At 42.6% G+C, this 24,009-nt stretch overlaps 1 protein-coding gene across 1 annotated transcript in view; it reads right to left on the reverse strand.

Annotated features, from left to right (window-relative positions):
* F13A1 (coagulation factor XIII A chain) overlaps positions 1-24,009 on the reverse strand; it is a 140,398-nt gene that overhangs the window by 115,743 nt on the left and 646 nt on the right. The window contains exons 2-3 of the mRNA XM_029241675.1: positions 22,566-22,713; positions 10,922-11,110 (exon numbers count right to left, since the gene is read on the reverse strand). Of these exons, the coding sequence (XP_029097508.1) occupies positions 10,922-11,110; positions 22,566-22,695 (319 nt within the window). The 5' untranslated portion in view covers positions 22,696-22,713. The remainder of the gene's footprint in view (positions 1-10,921; positions 11,111-22,565; positions 22,714-24,009) is intronic.

The raw sequence follows: 24,009 nt of genomic DNA on the forward strand, positions 1-24,009 counted from the left end.
CCTACACCATTTATCGAGCTCCCTTTAAACTGTTCTTGAAAACTAATGGTGACTTAATTGCACTTGATCATGTTAATGAGATTCTGATCTTTGACAAAAGATAGTTTTTCAGGGCTCGTATTTTAATCTGACATGATGAAATGGATTGTTTAGGAAGCGTGATGATTTTGCTGCGTGGAGAATCCAGATGCCACCCCAACACACGCAGAGAACCTGAGCTCTGAATCCTAGTTAGTGAAGACTCGTTCTATAAAAGGTGGGAGCATCCTTTATGGGATGGCCAGAGTAGGTCTCCCACACCACTGCAATCTCCATAAAACTCCAGGAGCCTCAAGAATGAGTGGTGCCCAAACCCCAAACGTACCTGTGAGATTTGATTCAGTTAAGGATTCCTTTCTCATTAGAAATATGTATCCATCAGCAGAACAATAAACTCTTGGACTTCCAAGAAGGCCTTCCTCCCAGCCTGGAGAGTGCACATTTCCTATCCCTCTTGTGAAATTCCCAGTTCCTCAGGATCCATCTCAAGGACTACTTGCCTTGTCCCGAGACCTTAGCTTTCAACTCTAACCTAGGTCCCTCCTGACTGCCCAGCATAGTGACTACCTGCCTCTAGTACACATTTCTAGTAGATAATTGTATCAGTTCAGCACTTGATTATATACTGTATAGTGATATTCGTTTACTGTTTGTGGACTTCTCTTCACTCCAGCTATAGTAAGCTCTTTAAAGACATGAATAGTGTCTTAAATCCCCCATCTCACACAGTGCCAGACACAGCAGAGGTTTCTGCATCAGAAATTCACTGGACCAGAGACGAGATGAGATGTTATAAAGGCACCATAACAGAAGTGGAAAGGAGGTAGATAGGAACCTGAAGAAGCCACAGCAAGACTCCCCGAAGCACATCCAACAGTACAGCAAAGGAACCTCTAAATGGCTAAGCTAGGCTTCAGCCAGAGATGCGACAAAGCATTTACAGCATCCAGCCCAGCTCCCTGAAGCCTGAGGAAACACCTACAGACAGATACAAAAATTGCTGTACCTACCTCCTGAGGGTAATTTGCATTATTCTCCTAACTAAATGAGAAATACCAAAATGTTCATCCATGGGACAGTGTGTATGTATGTATGAGAGAGAGAACAAGAGCAGGAGAGAAACAGACAGAAATGGAAGTAAGAGAAATTATAAGAAAGGGTAGAAAAGATCAGAAGGGCTGAGATAATGAGAAGAAAGAAAAGGTGGAAAGAATAGTAAAAGAGAGGTACAGCGATTTATAGCCTGTCTTATGGTCGTCTAATACCTGTCTGGTTTGGCTGCTGTTATAGTAATGTTTTATGAAAGTTATACTTCCTTAAGGAACACTACAAACATTTAGCTTTCCTATACAGTTGCAATATTCCAAATACGCCTGGTAAGCGGGTGATCTTATTAGCAAGCAGCTATCACTAAGGAGTTCCAAGAGCTTTCCAGTTGTTCCCTCGTCGGTTCTTACAACGTGCTCGCGGAGTAACGAGACAGCACAGATTATGAATAATTTGTCCACTTTCATCCTTTCTTCAGTGGGTTTTAATTTCAATCAGTTTCTCTCTCTTTTCACGGACTGGAGACTTAAGACCAAGGGATAACAGTGGACACATTCATTTTCACTAAATGATTTTTTCACCCACCTTTGTCACCCCCAACTTCACAAACTGCAAGAACTTCTTAGAATTTATGTGGAAAAGCCAGAGGATGCCCACACACTATAATCCCTGAGTTCAGATCACGAGTTCTGGTAGAGTACAGTTTCAGTTATGCGATGCTAATTAGCCAAGGTTATGAATTCTAATAAGTGAAAGAGGTTAATGTGAGACACAAGTATGGAGATAGAACAGAGAGAGGAGCTAGGGTGAAGGCAAATTCGGGGAATAAAAAAGAGAGGGAGAAAGGAGGGCGGAAGTTAGGAATCTGTGAGATTTCTCATTCCAACATCTATTGTCCTTTATATGTGCTCCCCAGAGCACACTACATGTGATGAGACACACTGACAATTCTGTACCCTCAGGATACTGAGCTTTGCTGAGAAACTCAAGCTCTGTAGGATGGGATTGGGTCACAAGGCAGGGAAAGGGGGCTCCCTGTAGGTCTCTGGCACTAGAATGTGCCTGGCAATCCCTCCTACTTTGAGACTAAACAGCCTCTGTCACTTCAGCTAGAACTGCGGGCAAATAATTCTGGGCAGAACTTGGTCTATGGTTTGTCAGGGTTCCTATTTGACTAATTAAGCTGTCAGCGTGGATATTGCAGACACTGGAGAGTTTTGTTTGGAGGTTCAGTGATTGTTATCTTTTCTTGCTGCCAGGAGAGAAAAGACAGAGAGCAGTGGTCTCCTCTTGGCCTTTTTGACAGCCTTTTCTTATTTAGTAATAGTCCTTCCCTGGAGAGCCTCCCCCAAGCTCGCTGGTGCTAAGGTCCTTAGGGGCTATAACCCTAAAGGAGAGAGATGGCAGTCTTCTTCCATCGCCCTCCCTTCAGACCCAGGATAGGGTGGGGAGTTACAGAGGGCATATTAGTCATGGAGAGCTTGATCCCACAGAAAGCTGCTCGAAGAGTCTGGCTAGGCTGGTACCTCAGCAAATGTCTTCATTTACAGGGGGAACAGTCAGGAAGATCAGAGCAGAACAAATGAATTAATCCACGAAACAATGTAACTAGGATTAATTCTATGCTTTTACTTGACAATGTATTTGTTCTCTTTTAAAGGGCCAAGGTGGACAGGCCACTGGGCTAAGATTCTGATGGTCTGTGGGGAGGCAAGGACAGGAGACCTCCCCTTCACTGCACCATCCTGGGTGAATCATTCACTCCCTGTGAATTTTGTTTTCCAGATTTTCAATGAGGTTTATTCCAACCTCCCACTTCCCAGTTTTGTTGTGAGAATGAAAATGTGCTTTCATGTATGTTATCTCCTCTAGTCCATGAATAGCTGTTTGAAGTATTATAATCCCTTTTTGTTCAGGTGAGAAAACAGTCACTGAGGGGGTTAAGTGAAACCGCCACTGTTCTAAGTGGTGGAACTAGGATGCCGACTGGGGTCTTCCTGACTCCAAGTCATCCCCCCTCCACTGCACTACCTCCCAGCCCTTTCATCAAATGAGCTGTCATCCCTGAAATGACTCCAAAGAGCCAGCCACTACAGCATATACTGTGCTTCCTCAGACCAAAGTGCATTACTTTACTATAGGTGAGTCTTATTTGACTCTGCAAAGAAAAACACCAATTTTACTAGAGGAAAAATCATTCATAATGATGCTTACACATTTACCTTGTCATCTATTAGTAAGATTTCAAGTCTCTTACTTATGTCCCCAACAATAATCTCAGACCTCCAGTTTATCTTCCTTACCCTGCCACAGTAATCTAAAAATTAAAAACTTAGATCTTTTAAATCTCTGCTTAAAACTCTTCCATAGAGGCTCCTGGCTACTTATAGAATAACATCTAAACTCCTTATCTAGGTGTACAAGATTGTCAATATGTTTCCAAGTTTTCTTTCTCCACTGACATTTCCCATTTTTTTCCCATTCCACTGGGTCAACCTCTACTCATCCTTTGATACCCAGCTCAAATAGCATTTGCCGGGGGTCTCTACCAACCAGCCGCATGGTCAATCTCTCTCTCCAAGGTGCTTTCCAGGTGTTTTGTCCAAGAGGCTGGCATTGAACTCAACCTCTAGTGTTCAGACTATCCTCACCAGACTCTTCGAGGGCAAAGGATAAACGTATCTTACTACTTTAATACCAATGCAGTGCTTTGCACATGCACGGTTATCAATAAAAGCTCAGTAAACACATTCAAAAGGAAAGTAAACTGGCTTCATGGTAAAAGAAGCCAAATAAAAATCTGGAAAATAAATATATAAATATAAAAAAGGAAAGTAATCATTTTTGAAAAGTTACTGAATATAAATGCCAAATTGATAGAGTTATTTTAATGTTGGCACAAAAAGTGTCAAAAAGAAAAAAACAGATATTATGCTAAGTTACCATAGCACATTGACTACAAATGCATGCAAGTTCCATCATCCACTCTTCTCGGTGTTCTACAGAATAAAGGTAATTTGCAACTGTAGTTTGGCATTTCCTACAGTGAGTTCTGCCTTTTACTAAAGGGTATCATAACAATAAAATATGGTGGAGTAGTGTCTGCAGTCAAACAATTTTGGGACAGTTAGGCTAAAGAAGATTCTTTTTTTGACTTTTGTACCCCCTCAGAGCCTTTAATATACTAATGTGTGTTGGAGCTCTCCAAGAAGAGGCAGGAAACATAGCATGACCCAAATACATTTGACCACAGAACTTTTTTTTTCAAGGAACATCACACATGACAGGTGTTCATAGAGAGCACACTCTGGGTAACACTGTCCTAGATTCTTAGATGCCATTATCTGTCACTTCATAGAAGCACTTAAGAATGAACACGCTGATCATCGATGCACAAACACACAGCAACAAAAATCTGAAATGACATCCTATATCAGTGTTGCTTCAGAATAATGAAACAGGTAGCCCATTTTCATCAAAATCCTGCATAAAATAGTGGAAAGAGCATAGGCTAGGAAATTTCTCTACATCTTTCGAGCTGTATGACTTGGGGCAAGACATTTGTCAGCAGAGAAACTGTGCTGTGTCTGTGACAGCCAGGGATGGTGATTTTACCTGGACTTTCTGAAACATAAGTCCACAGGGGTGCTTAGTTTTTAAGGATTTGGGTGATGCTCTCAGATATGAGAGATGGTCCTTTTCCTCCCTAAGCTCCTGTAGCACCTGCTCACCTCCTAGGTCTTTGATAAAGTTGAGGTCATCAGGCATGATAATCAGTTTCCGATCTCTCCACCTAATATACTAACACGCACCCTACCTCTTTTCCAACACCCTCAGAAGATAAAGTCTTCTTCTGCTGTGTCTTCCCCTCATCCAAGCCACTTGACGCTATGCTTCTATTTTTTCCAGCATTCTCCTGAATCTTCAGGATTCTTCCTCCACTGGCTTCTTCCCTTCTGCCTACATACAAGTTCAAGTACCTCCAGTCCTAAAACAGACACCCAAGACAAAATACCCCTCTTCTTACTCACATTCTTCTCCAGATATCATCTAAATTTTCTTCTCTTCCAAAAAGATTAAACAATTTCCTCTTTAAACACCTAATTCTCTTGGATTTAGTGGCACTGCACTTCCCTGATGGCCCTTCTACTTATCTGATCACGTGGTCTTTGTCTCCTCCAGGGGTGTCAGCTCCTGGACTGACTCCCTAAAAGTTGATTTTCCCCAAGATTTAAAGCCTCCGTCCACTTCTCACTTGATTTATGTTTTCTGAATGATCTTGCCCATCTATGTATGTATGATACCCAAATTTCCATATATCCAACCCAAACCTCTTCCCTAAGCTTCAGATTGATATATGGGACCATCTATTGGACATATTTACCTGGAAGTCCCTCAAGTACTTCAAACTCAGCAGGATCAAATAGAATCTCATTTATATCACTACTGTTTCATTGGCAGAGGTCCTATGCGTTGTGATTAGGAGAGAATGCCTGGGCTCGAATTACAGCCCTAGCACTTTCCAGACCTGACCTTGGGTAAGTTCCTTAATCACTGCAAAGATGGAGATAACTACAGTCCAATGCCCAGAGGGGTGTGTGAAGAGTTAAATGGGCAGCATGTGGCACCTCTGCTCAGTACCCTGTGCCAGTAGGTGAGTTGTCAATGGGAGCCACTAGCGTCATTATCACTTCCCACACTCAGTTTTTCTCTCCTGAATTCCCTCCATTCCTTATCTCATCTGGGAGTGCTGGCACCTATCACCAGCAGCACACAAGCCAGCAACCTGGGAGCTGTGGCTGACTATCCTCCCAGTAACTCCATGAAGACTACCAGTCACAAGTCCAGTAGATTTTTCTCTCCTAAACATTTCTCAAATCCCACCTCTCCTCTCCATCTCTACAACCACTGCCTGAATCCAGGCTCTCACCCTCTCTCCTTTGAGCACCTTCTCTCCAGTCTCAAACCCTCTAAATAAGAATCGTTCATGTCACTCCCATCCTGAATACACAGCAGTCTGACACCCCAGCTGGCTTTAGATAGACACCACTCAAGAAATAGGTGAAATAGAAATATTGAAGTCTTGAGGCCACTTCAGTGTCTTAATGGGGTTAATAATGCAGAGTATACGCAGTTGATGTGGTCCTATTAACGCTTGGGCATGTGATGACTGTACCCATGAATGACCTCCATCATTGTGCTCAGAAAAGCCTGCACTTTTGGACTCCCAGCTTTGCACAGCTGGAAGGGACTTCTAGCACACATCACTGGGTGTCTACCAGCATCCATGCTTAGCTCCCCTTGTCCCTCTCTGAGGAGACTGGAAAAATGAACTACTTTCACAGCTCCTCTTACAGGTAAGGGTAACAAATGAGACATCAATAGTTTGCTGGGGCTTCTGGGAAAACTTTGCTCTTCTGAAGAGAGGGGCAGGCTTTGCTGATACCATCCTTCCCCTCTTCTTTCTGAGGTACCCAGAAATATGAAACTGGCACTGTGGGAGCCATTGAGGGACTGAAGAAAAAGGTCAAGAGAATGTCTGAGGTGCTGGCCTCAACATCCCTGTGCTCCCGTAATGGGACTCCAGGGAGGAAGGAGCTTGCCCAAGAACCCTGCAGCCACTCTGGAGGGCTCACTGGGTAGGGGAAGTCTGTTGTTTTGAGGGGGGGAGAGCTGGTAAGGAAGATAGCTGCAAATTCTTTCCTTGGAATGACTGCCTCAAAGAAGTATCACACAAGTAGGGAGCCCGTGCTAAAGTAACAGCAAATTAACACCACAAGCTGTTCTAGGTTTTCACAGCCCCAGCTACGGGTTAAGGAAACCTGTAATTAACAGCTCTGCCCCATGCCTTCCATGATTTGTCATGGCTGCAGGCTCAGGGGTGGAAAGAGAGAAAAGGCCCCACAGATGACCAGGCACATTTTCTAGTCACACCCACCTCCTCAAGTTCATTAACACCTCCCACATAACTCACAGAGATAGCGGTGCACGGCCAGCAACTAATGAACGCAGTTATCAAAGCGCTGAGAGCATCTGTAGCACAAGCTAGTGAGGCCCTGGCAGAGGAAAGCCAGTAGCTCCCTGTTCACATTCTCTGCTCCGAGAACCCAGTGTACGATGGTTAAATCTGGGACCACCCGAGAGGCTACTTACGTGAATATTTACAAAGAAAGAAGCTTGATTTGAAGGCAGAATCACATATAAATAAGTCCCATGACCCTAGGTTCTGAGGACAGCCACAGAAGAAAACTCCAGGGTATTAAGACATCCCAGCTCATCTTATATAAAGTCACAGGGAAAGACAAAAGAACAATAACAAAGAACTGCAGACTGGAAGCAAATAAGTGTGGTTATTTTCTCCATATTTTTAATACGACGATAGGTCTCTCTATTCAATAGTTACATTCTTTAAAAGTAGTGCGTAAATTGGTCTTTGTTGATAAATCTAACCGTGTTATAAACACCCTAAAATAAATATTTGAAGAGACTTTTATGTGTCCTTTATTTTTTTACAAAGTATTCTCTTTTCTGTTTTTTAAATCACTTTTTCACATTCTAGGTTTCTTGAAACTGAGGTACACCCACATATCCAAACATTTGCACTGAATTTCATTTCCAGTTCACATTCGACAGTTACCTCTTCTCATTAGAGCAATTACGTTTTTTAAAGATTGAAGTAGAGTCGATCTACAATATTGTGTTAGTTTCAGGTGTACAGCAGAGTGATTTGGTATTTTTGCAGATTATACTCCATTAAATGTTATTACATGATAATGGGTATAATTCCCTCTGCTATACAGTAGGACCTTGTTTGCTTATCTATTTTATATATAGTAATTTGTATCTGTTAATCCCATACCCCTGGTTTGTCTCTTCCCCCTTCTTTCTCCCCTTTGGTAACCACAAGTTTTTTTCTATGTCCGTGAGTCTGTTTCTGTTTTGTATATACATTCATTTGTATTATTTTTTAGATTCTACATATAAAATGATATCATATAGTATTTGTCTTTCTCTGTCTGATTTATTTCATTAGCATAATATTCTCTAGGTCCACCCATGTAGCTGCAAATGGTAGTATTTCATTGTTTTATGGCTAATATTCCATTGTTTGTATATACCACATCTTCTTAATCCAATCGTCTGTTGATGGGCATTTGGGTTGCTTCCATGTCTTAGCTATTGTAAACAGTCCCGCTATGAGCACTAGGGTGTGTTTATCTTTTCTAATTAGTGCTTTGGGGTTCTTTAAAGATATATACTCAGGAGTGGAATTGCTGGATCACATGGTAGTTCTATTTTTAGTTTTTTTGTTTTTTTATTTGTATGTTTTAAGCAAACTCCGTACTATTTTCCATAGTGGCTATACCAATTTACACTCTCACCAACAGTGTAGGAGGGTTCCCTTTTCTCCACATCCTCTTCAACATTTGTTATTTGTAGATTTTTGATGTTAGCCATTCTGACAGGTGTGAGATAATGCCTCATTTTGGTTTTGATTTGCATATCTCTAATAACTAGGGATGTTGAGCATCTTTTCATGTACCTGTTGGCAGTCTGTATATCTTCTTTGGAAAAATGGCTATTCAAGTCTCCTGCCATTTTTGATTGGATTGTGGGGGGGGTTTTTTGACATTGAGTTTTATGAGATATTCTGTTTTTAAAAATACATAGATTGTTTTATCTCAAAGGCAAATATGCTATGCTTCCCCTCCCCCACCTTTTGGTTAAAGGAACAAAAGTAGTACTATGTCTTTTTATAAAAAGAGAAGACTTTAAATGCTTACTGTAGTGGATTCTGTGGTCTGCTACCCAGACCTTTTGTGTTTAGGACAGAGGCATCCTTGCCCCGATGCTGGGAACGCTGGTGGCTCACAGCTCTCATTGAACTGCTCTCATGGGTTTACCCTCAGCCATGGAGACCCAACTACACTAATTTTTCCCTCCCTGGGGGTAGCTTGTAGCCAATGACCATCAATGCTAGAGTATAAATGACCCATGCCCTTGCCCGAAGACTGGACAACTCTAAAGATACAATCCAGCTCTAGAGTTCACCATGGGATCCACTGAAATATTTGTTCATTGGAGTTCAACCCCACTCTCTGCCCAACACTGATCCCTTCACTCCCACACTGATGTTGACCCTGAGAGTGCTCCCCAGTAAACTCGTTCCACACAAATCTCCTTCTCAGAGTTTGTTTCCTGGAAACCCAATCTAAGACATTCATCTTATTCTTCCGAAGACTTTCATTATTCCAGTTATTTTATGAATGGGTATGGGAGAAGATCTGAGACCTCAGCCAAGTCCAGTTCAGGGACAAAGCTTCCCTGTCCTCTTCTCACTGCCCGAAATATTTGGCTATAAAGGTGAAGGTAAAAATTCCCATTAAGTTGGAACAAAACTATGGGTATTTACTGACATGCATGGAGTGATCCTTTTACTAAAAATGTGTCAAGGACATTTTAATCATATCTAGTCCAAACAAGCATGTACATGCACACACATATATACAAAAGAAAGATAAATGAACTTAGGGAAAGAAATAAAAATAAATTTTCATCATATTTTAAAATATTGTTTAAAAATTATCTGTGGATTCTTCTTTCACCTGAAGTACCCACTATTAAAAAAATATTAACAATAAGAGTCTGTTCCCTAAATTAAATTGGAGTTATTTCACTTTGCTTAACACACAGGAACAGTAATTTCGTTTTCCCTTTTCTTTTCGCACAACTGGGATAACAAATAATTCTGTTTAGAACCCAAGCACTGCACTGATGTTGTTTATTCTGACTCTCAGGGATCTCTTTTCTCCTCTCCCCCTTCTATTCTGTCTTCAACCAATTTTCCCACATTTATATACAAATTTGCATTGTAAATTCAAGTAAGCACAAACCATGTTCCTCAAGTGATCAGTGGCCATAGATTTTTTTCCCAAGGAAGTATTTTTAGTTTTAATTTTATTACATTTAATTTCTTTATATTTATTCCCACAGGTCAATGATTTTACATAGATGCCTCCATATAATCATATCATGGTTACTTTTTTTTCTCCCTTTCTTGCTTGGTTCCCTGTCCTTTTGCTTCTCTTGCCTTTATTTTGGCAGTATTTCCAACATGGAACCCGTATCAACACCAGTGTGTGTGCTTCATATTCTTTTCTGAACTCACAGTATTGATCTATGTACATGTACATTTACACACACATGTATAGAAGATCTTATGTACACCCTTCTACATTTTGTTTTCTCACTCACTACCTCTCTTAAAGTCATCTGGCATGGGTCAAATTCACAATCCATTATGTGACTATATCACAGTATTTTCAACCATTCCACTATTGAGAGTTGTTTACTTTTAGGGTTTTATTTGTCACCATACACAACGCTGCAGTAAATAATACCCACTTTTTAAAAGTGGATTTTAAGATTTTAGATATCATTGGTATAGATTTTTAAGACTGGAATTGCTAGGTCAAAGCTCATATGTATTTCTAATATTAACAGATATACCAAATTGCTTTCTAAAAACCTTATTAAATTACACATATATCAGCCCTGTATGCTTTTCTCTACGTACACATTAACATTTTATGCCAATTGTATTCACTTTTATTTATACCAGATTTTTCCTGATTAGGCAAATAATATGTTGATGTTCGGCATTATATCAGACCCATCTTAGAGCATAGAGTGGTCCAGGGGTTGGATGTAATCCCAGCTCCAGCCAACTGTTAAAGTATGATTCCAGAAAATAACACAACTATACCTTACCCTTCCTCCATTATGACCCATGGTATCATGACTGTCATGAATAAGGCTTGCACGAGGCACTCACCAATGACATATTCCACCCTGAAGAGGTCCCTTCTAGGGTTGTAGGGACGATTGAAGTCGATCTGGATGTAGAAAGACTGTCCTCTACGTACAATCAGCTTGTTGTTGCTGTATTTGTCGGTGTGGTGATCCACTTTGTTGCTGTCCCATCTCTCCTTGAACAGGTGAACACCCGTAACATTAAGGTAGTCTATACACAAAGAAAACAATCAAGAGAAACCATTGAGTAACTTTGGTTTAAACACAAACTCGAAAAACAAGACTATTTTCCTGAAGACGCAAGGTAGTAAGGTTTATTAGATAAAACTCTATACAGGGGGCTGGTAGATTTGGGAGCCAGTCTCTTGTGACATCCTTGTTTTCAAAGGAGATTTTTTTAAAAGCATTTTCCCCTTCTGATCTCATCTCAGACCACACGGCACTCACTTTGGGATAATAAAGCTGTGTTGATAATGCCTATCAATAGGTCTAGATACAGAGGAACTAGCACCTGAGTTCAAGGCTTCACTTCCGAGTCTCACTTTGGTTTTCGTTATGTCAGGTGCTTCCCACAATGACTACAGCCTCCACACGTTGGGATAAGCAGGGGAGGCCACTTCAATTTTCTTAGCTTTAAAAAGGGAGGAATCAAATCTGACAAAGCCTGCAAGGGATGTTCTAAGGACAAAGTTGATCATCAGTCCAAAATTCTCCTCTTACTTCAGGAAAGGTCAACCCACAGCCCCCTTCTTTAATTCTAAAAATAGATCTTGTCCTTCAAAGGCAGGAAACAGAGGGAACAGGCATGGAGGAAGGATAGCAGCATTCCTATGAGGTAGGGTGGATTGTTTCCACTTTGCACATGCTGAAACAAGACTCAATTTCCCTGGCTACTAAACAACCAATCTGGAAGCAAACCCTGGTGTGACGCCGAAATCTACAGGCTTTTCCTCTGATTTTTGGAATCGGGAGTGTAAATGTCAGTTATATATTTACCTGAGACACGATAGCACTGGATAAAATTTAGATCTCCTCTTGCTTTTTTCCCGTTCCCTCTGCAAATGATCACTGAATGTGAAGGTAACTCTAACTACCCGTCTACACTGCAGTTTAGAAGATCTAGTCTAAAGACAGATTTCTGTGTATGCATTTGGAGTTCTAAAGGGGCACTGGAGAGAGAATGCTGGGCGAGGTGGCGGGTGTGCACTGGCCTCTTGCCTTCCCTCCCTTTTCCTGACCTTGACTGTTGCATGGTTTGTCCTCATGGCTGTGAACTCAGTGTACATAGAGAGCTGGGGCTTCACCCTGAAAGGGCTCAGTGATTTCCTCTGCTTTTACACAGGAATCCTGTGCAGGACCCCTGGTGCTCTCTGGCCTCATTTTTCTCATAGGCAAAATGGAGAAATTGGGTTCATTAAGGTACTCTATAGGTCTAAAGTCTAGGAGTCCCTGCAACACCCTTGATGAATTCAAAGTCCAGGTAATCCTGAGTTTTAATCTCAGGTCTCATAATTACTTAGGTAAGGGATGTTGCCTCTCAGAAGCTGAGTTTTCTCACCTTTAAAATGAAGATACTAATATCTTGAGAATTTCTACAAAGATTCAATGACCTAACAGCGCAATGGGTCTGACTCTATGCCTGGTGCATAGTGGGACCAGAGGCTTCCTTTGAGCTTCCTGACTATGAACTGTCATGGCGCCACTTCTTACATGGTGCTCAATGGACTATCCTGACTGCAATATTATAGCAAACAGAAAGTGCAAGATGCAATTTTATTTTTGCTTCTCTCAGAACCCTGTAGTACATGGTCCCCTGAGGGGCAGTTTCCTTCCATTATGCTGTGATGTGAAGATGTTTATTTCTATAGCTCTCTCTTCCAAGCTGCCTTCCTCCTAAGTTCTCTGGTCTTATTAAGGTCACACTCCCCAGTGCTAAACCAGCTTCAGAAAGAGCTGGAGAATCATAAACGTCCCAACTGAGAAGAGCCTTAGTAATCAACTCAGCTGGCCCTCTTTCTTAGCACCATGACTTTTAATAATGTTTTGTTTTATTTTTTAAAAATGTCTAAAAACCTAACTCCTCAGAAAAGGGTTTAATCACCTCTCCATTCATCAGCACCAATGGAAGGAATATGCTGATACTGCACTGTCACAGGATCTCAGAGGGCAAAGGTACTTTCTGGACCATCTGGTAGACCTGCTATGTATTGCAAGAAACATCTCCATGAAAATCCTAATACTTAGGCTTTTAGCCTCCATCTGAACAGGGAACCCACTCTCTTATAAAGCAAACAGGCCATTTTTAAACCACCCAATTATTTGAAAAATCCTTATAAGATGAACTGGCATCTTTTTCCCTGTAATTTTTCTAACCATAGATCCTGGTTCCAACTTCTGCGTAAATATAGAATATGCTCTATTCATTTCATCTGGCACTCTTTTGGTATATGAAGACTATTGTTAGGGTTTCTCTGAGTAAAACATTCTCCACATCTTCAACTGTTCTTTAAGAAATTATTTCCAGACCTTCTACCCATTACTGTGTTCTGAAATATACATATTCCATTTTACGTATTTCTCTCTTATAGCGTTTTTCCTAGAATTAAGTACATCACTCTGGTTATGGTTTTTCCAATGAAAACCAATGAGACCACTGCATCTTTCAAAATAAATAGCATATTTCTATGATTGCAGTCCAAGATACCATTAGTGTTTTGAATACTCTTTTTTTTTTTTTTTTTTTGCGGTACGCGGGCCTCTCACTGTTGTGGCCTCTCCCGCTGCGGAGCACAGGCTCCGGACGTGCAGGCTCAGCGGCCATGGCTCACGGGCCCAGCCGCTCCGCGGCATGTGGGATCTTCCCGGACCGGGGCATGAACCCGTGTCCCCTGCATCGGCAGGCGGACTCTCAACCACTGCGCCACCAGGGAAGCCCTGGATACTCTTACTGTTGATTTACATTAAGCATCTGATGAAGCAAAATGCTTAAACATACATTCTGACGTCACTTCTACCGGTAGTGGATTAAAACTCAGTCCAGACCCCTATAAGTCATTTTCTCATGTTGTTATTCAGCCATTTCTATCAATGCAACTGTTTTTTTTCTTTTTAGCTCAGTTTTAAGGCCTTACATGTATTCACATTAAATTTCGTCCTGTTGTATTTGGTTAATTGCTCTGAATTCTTAAGATAACTTTAGACCCTAAGTATATATTCACTATATTAACATCCTCCCTAATTTCCTGTCCTCCAGGAATTTCGTAAGTGTGCTATTTTATGTTGCCATTCAAGACATGGGTATAGATGTTGATTAGGGTACCACCAGATAAATGCAGCTTAAGTAAATGCACAGTGGTAGATACTGAAGAGTGAACAGGTAATTATGATGTAGTGTCATGAACACCCTGACAAAGGAAGTATAGGAGTCTGAGTAGGGGAAGGTTTCTGGCTAGGAGCCCCTAACCCAGATTAGGGGGGGTGATTAAGGAAGCTTTCTGGAGGAAGTGAGGTATAAGCAGGGGTCAGGAAGCTGAGCAAGTTTTCCAGGTAAAAAGAGAGGTGGGGAAGAGGGGAGGATGAGTGAAGACTGAGGACAGAGAGTGCATGGTTTACTTTAAAAGCTGAAAGGTGATTGATTGGCCAGAGCGTAGCAGTGGGACCACAGCGGAAGGGAAGGCAGGCGATGCTCCTGCAGGCCTTGCAGACCGTGTTAAGGAACATGGACTCTAATTGCATTGGGGATCCAGTGAAGAATCTGAAAGAGCAAACGGACATGGTTAGATTTGTGCCTGTGCAAACTTAAACTGCTTCTTCCGGTGACAGAGCGGAAAACGGATTGGGCGGTGGCAGTGCTGGAATTCCAGGTGAGCGTTGGGGAGCATCCAGTCTGCCTGTAGGGAGTGAATGCCCTGGTCCTGGCGCACTGCCAGGGTCTGCCTCAGCTCTTCCCACCCCACCCCTGTTATGACGTGCCCCTAAAAACCAGTATATTAGCTTTATGTCTTGGCTGCCCCAGCAGGTCTGCCCACACGGAAAGATAAAGCTGGAGAGAGTCAAGTCTTTCTTTGGTATCTGCTTCTTACTGGTTCCAGTTCTCACTGCAAATAAAAACCCTGGCTTTCCAGTTCCATGCTCCAGTCTAGCAAATGTGGTTAATGTCTAGTGAGTCTTGTTAAGTCAGTCCATCCTGGGAATTCCCTGGCGGTCCAGTGGTTAGGACTCTGCGCTCTCCCTGCGAGGGCCCGGGTTCAATCCTTGGCCTTGGTCCGGGAACTAAGATCCCACAAGACTCACGGCGCATCCAAAAAAAAAAAAGAAAAAATTAGTCTGTCCTTGTGGTAGTGCCGTGCAGAGTGTATAGATGGGTATTGGAAGAATAAGAGTTCAATAGTTAAACAAGTTTGGGGAGTGCTGCTTTAACCAAAGTTAATCAGGATTTTTGCAGAATTTATGGTAGACTGTCACATGCTGATGTGCACTGCAAACCTCCTACAGGTGCAATGCTTTCCAAAGTTAAACGACCATAGGAACTTTTTTTTTGTGGAGGATTTTTCAGAATATGTTTTGGGAGATGCTTCACTGTTTACTAATTGTGCAACCTCAGAAAAGTTATTTAATCTCTCTGAGTCTAGTTTTCTTGTTTTTAGAAAGGCAATGAAATACCTCAAAGGGTTGGTGTAAGCATTAAATGGAAAAATAAATGTATGTAAAACGCTTTAGCATGGTATCTGGCACCTAGCAGATTCTCAAAATTATTATTATTATATTGTTATTGCTAGAAGTAGAATAGCATAGTGGGTAAGAGTATGGATTCTGGAGCCAGACTACCTGGACCCAGATTCCAATTTTGACACTTACTATCTTTGTGACTTTGGACAAGTTACTTGTGCCTCAATTTCCTCATCTGTGAGATGGTGCGATTAAATAAGAAAATGCTACATTGCCTGTCTTCTCAGCAGACGGGCCTGCTTGCCTCTTCCTGAATAGCTACAGGTGGATGGAGTCATTTTCTCCTCTCAATTGCCAGAATATATTTTTCTTTAAAAAAAAAAGTCTATTATCATTAGTCACTTAGCATTATCTTAATATAAATGATTTTATCTAGGAGACTGTAAGCCCCTTGAGGGCCAGACCATGTCTTAATCGCCTTGTTACTGAGCCTGGGGCAATGTGCAAAGACGCCACTTTTCACTTTAAACGCATTTAATAATATCTGAAAATTTGGAGCTAGGCGTTGGTTAGTCATTTTAAAATACATTATTCCATTTATCACAGTATTAACCATACAAGTCCTTTAAATGACATTTACGAGACAATTTCATTCTCAAAATATGCCAGTTTCAGGACTCTGTTTATATACTGTTGAGGATAATGTACGGGGTCTTATAACACAAAGCCTCCAGACCAGCAGTTTTGTTTCAGATTGGAATAAAATGAAAATTTCACAGTTCACTTAGACCACTTATAACAAAGGGTAAGCAAAAGTGATAATGAATTCCTTTGAGTATATAAAACCTAAGCCCCCCCCCCCCCCAACCCCCCCCTCATAGTTGTTTTTTTTTTTTTTGCGTTACGCAGGCCTCTCACCGCTGTGACCTCTCCTGCTGCGGAGCACAGGCTCCGGACGCGCAGGCTTAGCAGCCACGGCTCACGGGCTCAGCCGCTCCGCAGCATGTGGGATCCTCCCGGACCGGGGCACAAACCCGTGTCCACTGCATCGGCAGGCGGACTCTCAACCACTGCGCCACCAGGGAAGCCCCATAGTTTTTATATTGGTTTTATATTGGGTAACATCTTAGGGAAAAATCCGAACGAACTTTTTTGCCACTCCAACTAGATTTTTCATGGTGAGAACAAATATATATATATATATACACTAAATATATATTAATATATATTGAGTTTGTTTTAAAATAATGTAGTCTACATTACTGTGCATTTGACAACGTTTGATTCAAAACATGGAATTTTTTAAATGTTATCTCTTCTAAGTGCCCTTTACCTTTTCTATTGCAATGTCACGCTAAGTCAATGCCTTCAGGAAGGAAAAAAAAATCATAGGAAATCACAGTGGTACCCTTCGTAGGGAGAAGCTAAGTCAATGATAAGTAAAATTTCCTAAATAAGCTCTTAAAAATTCATATTAAAATAATTTAATCTAAGAGAAACATTTCATTTAAAAAATAAAACTTGAGGGTGGGAGGAATTGGGAGATTGGGATTGACACATATACACTATCAATATTATGTATAAAATAGATAACTAATGAGAACCTAGTAAATAGCACAGGAAACTCTACTTAATGCACTGTGGTGACCTAAATAGGAAGGAAATCCAAAAGAGAGGGGATATACATATATATATATATAATATATGTATAGCTGATCAATTTTGCTGTACAGCCGAAGCTAACACAACATTGTAAAGCAACTATACTTCAATAAAAATTAATTTAAAAAAAGAATAAAACTTGATTAAGCTATGGAAGATTAAAAGCTACACTGAGAGGTGGCAAGTTTAAAGAAACAATGTTCTAGACTGTAGCCAAATGTGTAACACATACAGAAGGGTAATAGGATAGGCAGGGGCGTTATTGTTTGGACGGAGAAGAAAATGGCAGCCATGTTGCCCTCTCTCCAATGTAATCTCCCAATAGGTCTGTGGAGTGACTAAGGGTTACCCCAAGTCTTGGGGGATGAGGTGAGGTCCCCAACACCACTGAATAAATACCTTTTCGTTCATTGTTCATGGACAGTCACCCACAGATCAAGTCAAGTATTTGGTTCTTATAATACCTGATAATCTCAAGGACTCTATACAGATGGTGTCATAAGATATGATCATAGGCATAAAAATATCATAGTTCTTTTTCTTGTCCATTGCTCCTTCCCATGTAGCAGGCACTCAGTAAACGTTTTCTAAGCTGGAATATTGATTTTTGCTTTGTTTATTGGCTTGACAGGTCGTAGTTTAGGTTGAAAGAGCCTTCTCATCACCCAGGCTCCATTCGCCACAAACAGGAAAGGAAGTTGCTTCTCCCTGTCCAAGCCCAGTTCCTCGCAGAACAGGACAGGACAGAGCAGCTCATTGCTAAGCTACCTTTTCTTTGGCGGGGGGTGGGGGTGGGGGGTTTGAGAGAGATATTGTAGCTGGAAACTTGGCAGCTTGCTCTTTCAAAGTGACAGCTTTCAAAAGTCCACCTAACGCAATTTAGCTTAATTCCAAAACATCAGAAAATGGACTGCTAAAGAAAAAATCTCTCCTCATGAGCCAGCCGCCTCCCTGTCTTCCTACCCTTCCCCTAATATGAAAAAAGTGGATTAAAAGTGGACTATTTTCACCTTAGCTGGTAAAGATATTCTTCAGAGAATGATTATACCTGTCACAGATGGAACCTTTAAATAAGTTAAATGTTTAGGTTCATATCCTAGGAATTCCCTAGTGAACTGAGATCTCCATGCAATCTTTAGTAATATTATTACCAAACTATAGGTGTAAATACTGTCCATGAGGAGGTAGGTCTGTTTATTGTGAAAACAACAGGGTGAAGTTTCCTTTCTCATATTCCTTTTGGACACCCAGAATTTTAAACTTTCATTAATTTGAATCATTAAAAACATTTTCTTAAACAGCTTATTGTTTTCAACTGTTGCTATTAAAATGTCCCGTACTCTGTATAAGAAATGCTCAGCAGAAGCTAGAATGAGAGAAATGAGTCTAACACCTTCTCCAGGGACTGAAGTCCCTCTATATTTCTATTTCTCTATTGGTCTATTTCTCCTCTAGCCGGAAGTATCTCAACAGCCTCCAAATGTGTCTCCTTCTCTCCATTTTCTCCTCACTATTATTTTTATAAACATAATTCTGATTATGTCATTTGCTATTTAGAATCCTTTGCAAGTCCCCTGTATCTGCAGGAGGAAAGGTAAGGTCTTCAACGCCTGTTACGATATGATCCCTGCTTACTTTTCTCAGGCTCATCTCCCCTCTCTTGTCCTCACTACTTGACATACACTGTGCTCTCTGCTAGAAATGCCCTTCCAGGCACTTGTCTGCCTGGGGCATTCCTACCTACCGTCTAAGACCTAACTCAGGTGTCCTGTATTTACGAAACCTTCCTCGCCTTCTTTCCCACTCCACCGACACCCCAGAGAGAGATTGGTATCGTTCCTGACACAATCATTAAACATTCTCCCACGAATCAAGTGGAAAGTGTGAACTGGTTCTATACAACATCGTTTCTTAATCATACATTGAAGGCCTTTTTTATTCTTTCAATAATCTCGAATCCAGAGAGGTTTGCTCTGCACAAAGGCGAGATGGATGACTAATTAGTCAGTTAGTTGATTTCGTTCTGACGTGGAGTCATGGGAGGGAGGAGACGATCAGAAAGGCACAGACCCAATTACCCTGAAAAATACTAGATCCCACTTGCATTTGATTTTTTTATAGATCTAGCTTGCTTTCCAGTTTGAATTCAAATTGCATTAGACCTGCCAAATGAGTATTATAATTACTACTGCAAATTGATCACCTACTGTTAATAACACAGAGTCAAACCAGCCCAAGAATATAAGGTTATCTTCCCGAACATCTCCTGCTAAAATAACCTTCGAGACCAGGAAGCCTCTAGAGAGATTTTCAGAAACACCAAATGAGCATGCAAAACATTAGACATGGATGCAAATCCAAACAATCTGAGGGGATTTTCAGATATTTTTCTCGGCTACAATTGAGTTCAAAGGGGGCATTAAGGATCCCTAAAAACACAGGAGGACATCAAACACCTCCATGGACTGGCTGGTCCCATCTCCGGGGTTCCACTGTCACCTCAAATATCTCAATGTTTCTTAAATATCATGCTGCCACATGGGAGGAACCTTATGTACGTTTGTACATTTTGAAATACAGGCAAAAATAATTCTTACCCAAATATTCACTGAAGTTGTGAATTAAAGGTATTACACACACTCAATATATATTATATACATCGATTGCCACAAGACGATTCAAAGGGAAAAATCTGGCATTTTCCCTCTCTTGCCTCTCTGCCCTTCTCAGTCAATTTCACAAGAGTAGCATGCTAACGGGACACTCTGGAAAGCTTCCATGTAACAAATGTGGAGAGTTTGTCTTAGGGCTTTGTTATCCTGGAAGCAGTCATCCTCAGGCAAGATCACGGAGGTACAAGCCCTCCACTAGTGGCCACTGAGGAAACTGCAAGAAGATGGCACTTAAACCCACGTGATTAGGTCTTAGCAGGGACTTGGGGACAACTTGAAAGACTTAGTCCCAGGACACCCACTTTTAGTACAATTAAACAGAGATTTGAAATGTGAAGGATAACTGGGAAATGGACCTCCTTGATCAAGACAGTGTTCTTTTTCTTCTGTTCTACTCATCGGGGACTTACTGCTATACTTCCTGGGTTCAGAGGTCCTATCTTCAGAGCATGTAGCACTTAGCTCATCCGTATGAGAACTACGAAATGGATGCGCGTTTAAGAAACCTGGAACCTGTTAATAATAATAAGGTTACAATGACTCTAGGGTTGATGAGTCATTAATTTCTCAAGGGATTGATTTTTCACTGGACACACATTCCTATACCAGGGCCTGTATTAAGTACCCCAGAATGTCACTTGGATTGTGGACACATATGACTGCCAAGCAAATAATGACTGATCTTTCAAAATAATTCAGTTCAAACTAACTCCCCACCTCTGCCTCCAAAAATAAGTAACCAAAAAACCAGTATCCCAGATTTTTAAAGAGTGTCCTACCTGCTCAAGTTCTTTGGCAGTTTTCTTACTGGCAACATTTTGGTCCATTTTAATTCTATGGGGGCTGCAGCCTTGCACATATTCCCCTTAGAATCAAGGTTCCCTTGGGTGGGTTCCTGACCTTGCAGAGGTATGATAATCGGCACATTCTGAATCAATGAGCATGTATTGATTGGGTATTCTCACAGCCACTGGTCATTTGATCCTCACGGCAACTGTGAAGTAGGTATTGCTCCCGTTTTGCTGATGGGGAAACAGGCTCAGAACACTTACATGACTTTCTGGGGGTCCCAGGGTGAGCAAATGGCAGATGTGGGACAGGACCCCGGGTCTTTTGAGTCCTGGACCAGGGGACACTTTGCTACACCTCACTGCCTCAGTGGTGCCTCCCATTTCTCCTGTGCCCCTTTCTCTTTCTGCTCCCCCCCCACTTCTTCCAGCACTTTGCCCCCCTCTCCTGGGTCCCAGAGTCTTCTCTGCTAGAGGGGAATTTTGCTAGAAAACTGAATACACCAAGATAACTTGCTTGGTAATTTGACATCTGTACACTTTCCAATTTTATTTGCATTTAAAAAGAAAGAAGGAAGGAAGGAAGGAAGGAAGGGAGGGAGGAAGGAAGGAAGGAAGGGAGGGAGGAAGACTCCTAGACTGAGAAGTGAAGGAGTGAACACCACGTGCTTACATTGGTTTCCATTTCCCAGCCTATAACATGGGGATTTAGATGAGTTGACTAGCAAGTCCTTTAAAACTCATTTCTGTGGTTCTAATGGTGGCGTTTTAGACAGTTCAGCAGCTAGTAGGGACAGAGCTCAGAACTCCAAGTTCACACCTTGTCTTGGCCCCTCGACTCAACCGAAGATGCCCTTCAGTTCCGTGAGCCCCCTGCTCCCAGTTTGGATGGTACCCCACGGGTGGTACTGGATAGCTCTCTGTCTTCACAATTGGATATCACACCGTCCAGACATGATACTAACACAGTCAAACTTGCCCACCAGACCCAGGCTGTTCTCTGACTTTCTGGGTTTGCTCGTAATCAACATTGTCCTTTCCCTTTGCTTTCAACCTCTGGTCTCTTTCGGACAAGGCAGATTAACCACACACCACAGGGTGAGCGTGGGCACCTACCCCTACAAGTGGGTGTTTACCCCCCAGTGGAAGCATACGCAGAGCCCCTCAGGAGCAAAAGTGGGTTTGGGTACATGTGTGCAACTGACAAAATGTGCTCCCCGCTGGATGCCATTCAGGGACGTGAGTCTGAATGTCCCTGCCATGGCCCAAGGGAGCGGTGTCTGTGTCACCAAGCCACTGCTGGTAACTGGGCCCTGTCACAGCTGACAGGGCTGAGTGGAGGTCAGTGGCTGGCGGCTGCTCCCAGAGCAGGTCCCTCCGGATGGGCGGAGACAAGAGCAGGGGAAGTCGCTCGCCTCACCTGCCCCCCAGCCTGCTCTGGAGAGAAGCAGAGGGCTTCCATCTCCATTACCGTCAGGGTCCAGCATCTCTCACCAGCTCTGAGACTCACAGCGATGGATGCGGGGACGGGGCAGGAAGGAGATGTGAGCTAGACAATCACAAAAGCCACAGTGTTTTGGAAGTGGAAACTTGCAGCTAGAGAACATTCTTAAAAACAAAACAGTAGGGCTGGAAGAGGACTCAGCTAATGCCCTTGTTTTGCAGAGGTGACTTCCTTGAGATGACAAAGCCATTAAGTGGCAGAACTGGGACAAGAATCCTGGCCTTTGGTGCTTTTACCACTCAAAAGAGGGTTTGGGAGGCCTTTCTTTAAAACCAGACTGGTAGTGGACCAGTTTTTGTGGGAGCTCGGTGGAGACAGAGGGTGCTGAGCCGCAGGGAAGGCCGGCCGTGGCGGCCCAGGAGGTGACTGTACCTTGCAGGTTGAAGCCCCGGGGCACCAGGCCATGAAGCTCCATGGTGGGGGGATCATTCTCTGATGCGTTGGAGGTGTTGGGGGGGACGGCTCTCCTGCCTCCAAAGGTGGCCCCCGAGGACTCCGACATTCTCAGCCTCACAGGCTCCTTGGGGGGAGAAAAGGAGGCATAGAAAGGAAAGTGAAGCCAGTTGCATTTGTGATAAGGACTCAAAAACAGGGAGACACATCTGTCTGTGATGACTCTTGAGCAACACATTTTGAGTTTCGCATAAATGAACCCTGAGATATGGCAGGAAGGATGAGTCTAATGATGGAGTACAGTTCCCAAGGGATCTCGGGGAGATTTCGTGTTTGTCAAAACATATGGAAAGCAGAAGAAAGAGGGCTTATTTGAAAAGATGAAAAATGTAAAAGATTTTGGAAAGCAGGGTCTTTTTCTCATTCCCCCTAAAGGCAATCTCTTGAAAGAAACGTTTGCTATCCTATGCAGGTACCTCTGCCCATTTTATATAGACTTATGGGGCCGACGTCACTATAAGAATAAACTCATACACCTGTGTCCAGATCAGTGGCATCCTCTCAGGCATTCACGTCTGCAACTTAATCCAGCCAATATTTATCGACGGCCCCCCTATGCGTTCTGGGCACTTGGGGTACATCGGAGAACAAAATAGGAGGATGCTTGAATTGAAAGCTTCCAGTCTAGGCGGGGTACGGATGAGCCCGCCAAGACTCTTAAGTGAACTCGCTCGGTAGGGTGTGAGAAGGTGGTCGCTGCTTTGGAGTCAGGACCACAGGAGGCGGGACGAGGGAGGGGAGATTTGGGGTAGGTGAGGCAGAGGCCACTGCAATATTAAATAGGGCTGTAAATAGCCCGCTCGCTAAACTTACTGGGTCAGCTAACACTGCCCTTGCTCCAAGCCTGCTTCCCCTTCCTTTGGAGTTTGTATGGACAAACAACCAGTTTAATCACCACACCTCCCGTCGGGGTCTTGTTGACCAACAGACCAGATGAAGGGAGACCTTGTTTCTGGCCCCAGTGAAGCTTTCCCCTTGATCACCTGGATTACCCAGTCACGACTCTGTTTCTTCGGCTGTTTTCCGCGCCCTCAGAAGATGAGAAGTAGCCCTTACAGAGGCGAGGGGAGTAGACTGTCCCAGAAATGTGTGGGGCAAAAATGGAGCACAGCTGGAGCCACTTCCTAAGGCACTGGGGCTTGGAAGCAGACAGTAGCATTTGGAAGTGTAAAGTCTGGGTGGGTATCCAGAAACACCTGCGGTCAGATTTACAGGCTCTAGTGGGTTAAGGGGTGGGGGGAGGGGAGAGAGAAGGGTTAAGGATAGAGAGAAGGCAGGAAAAAGCCTTCCTCTGGTGGGGAGTGGCTGGGGTGGGCTGCAGGGCTGCTAGCGGAGGGGAATGTTTGGACAGAGCAGTGCGGTG

Source organism: Monodon monoceros, unplaced genomic scaffold (genome assembly GCF_005190385.1).
Source record: "Monodon monoceros isolate NGI ecotype Baffin Bay Population unplaced genomic scaffold, NGI_Narwhal_1 Super_Scaffold_3, whole genome shotgun sequence".
Taxonomy (NCBI): Eukaryota; Metazoa; Chordata; class Mammalia; order Artiodactyla; family Monodontidae; genus Monodon; species Monodon monoceros.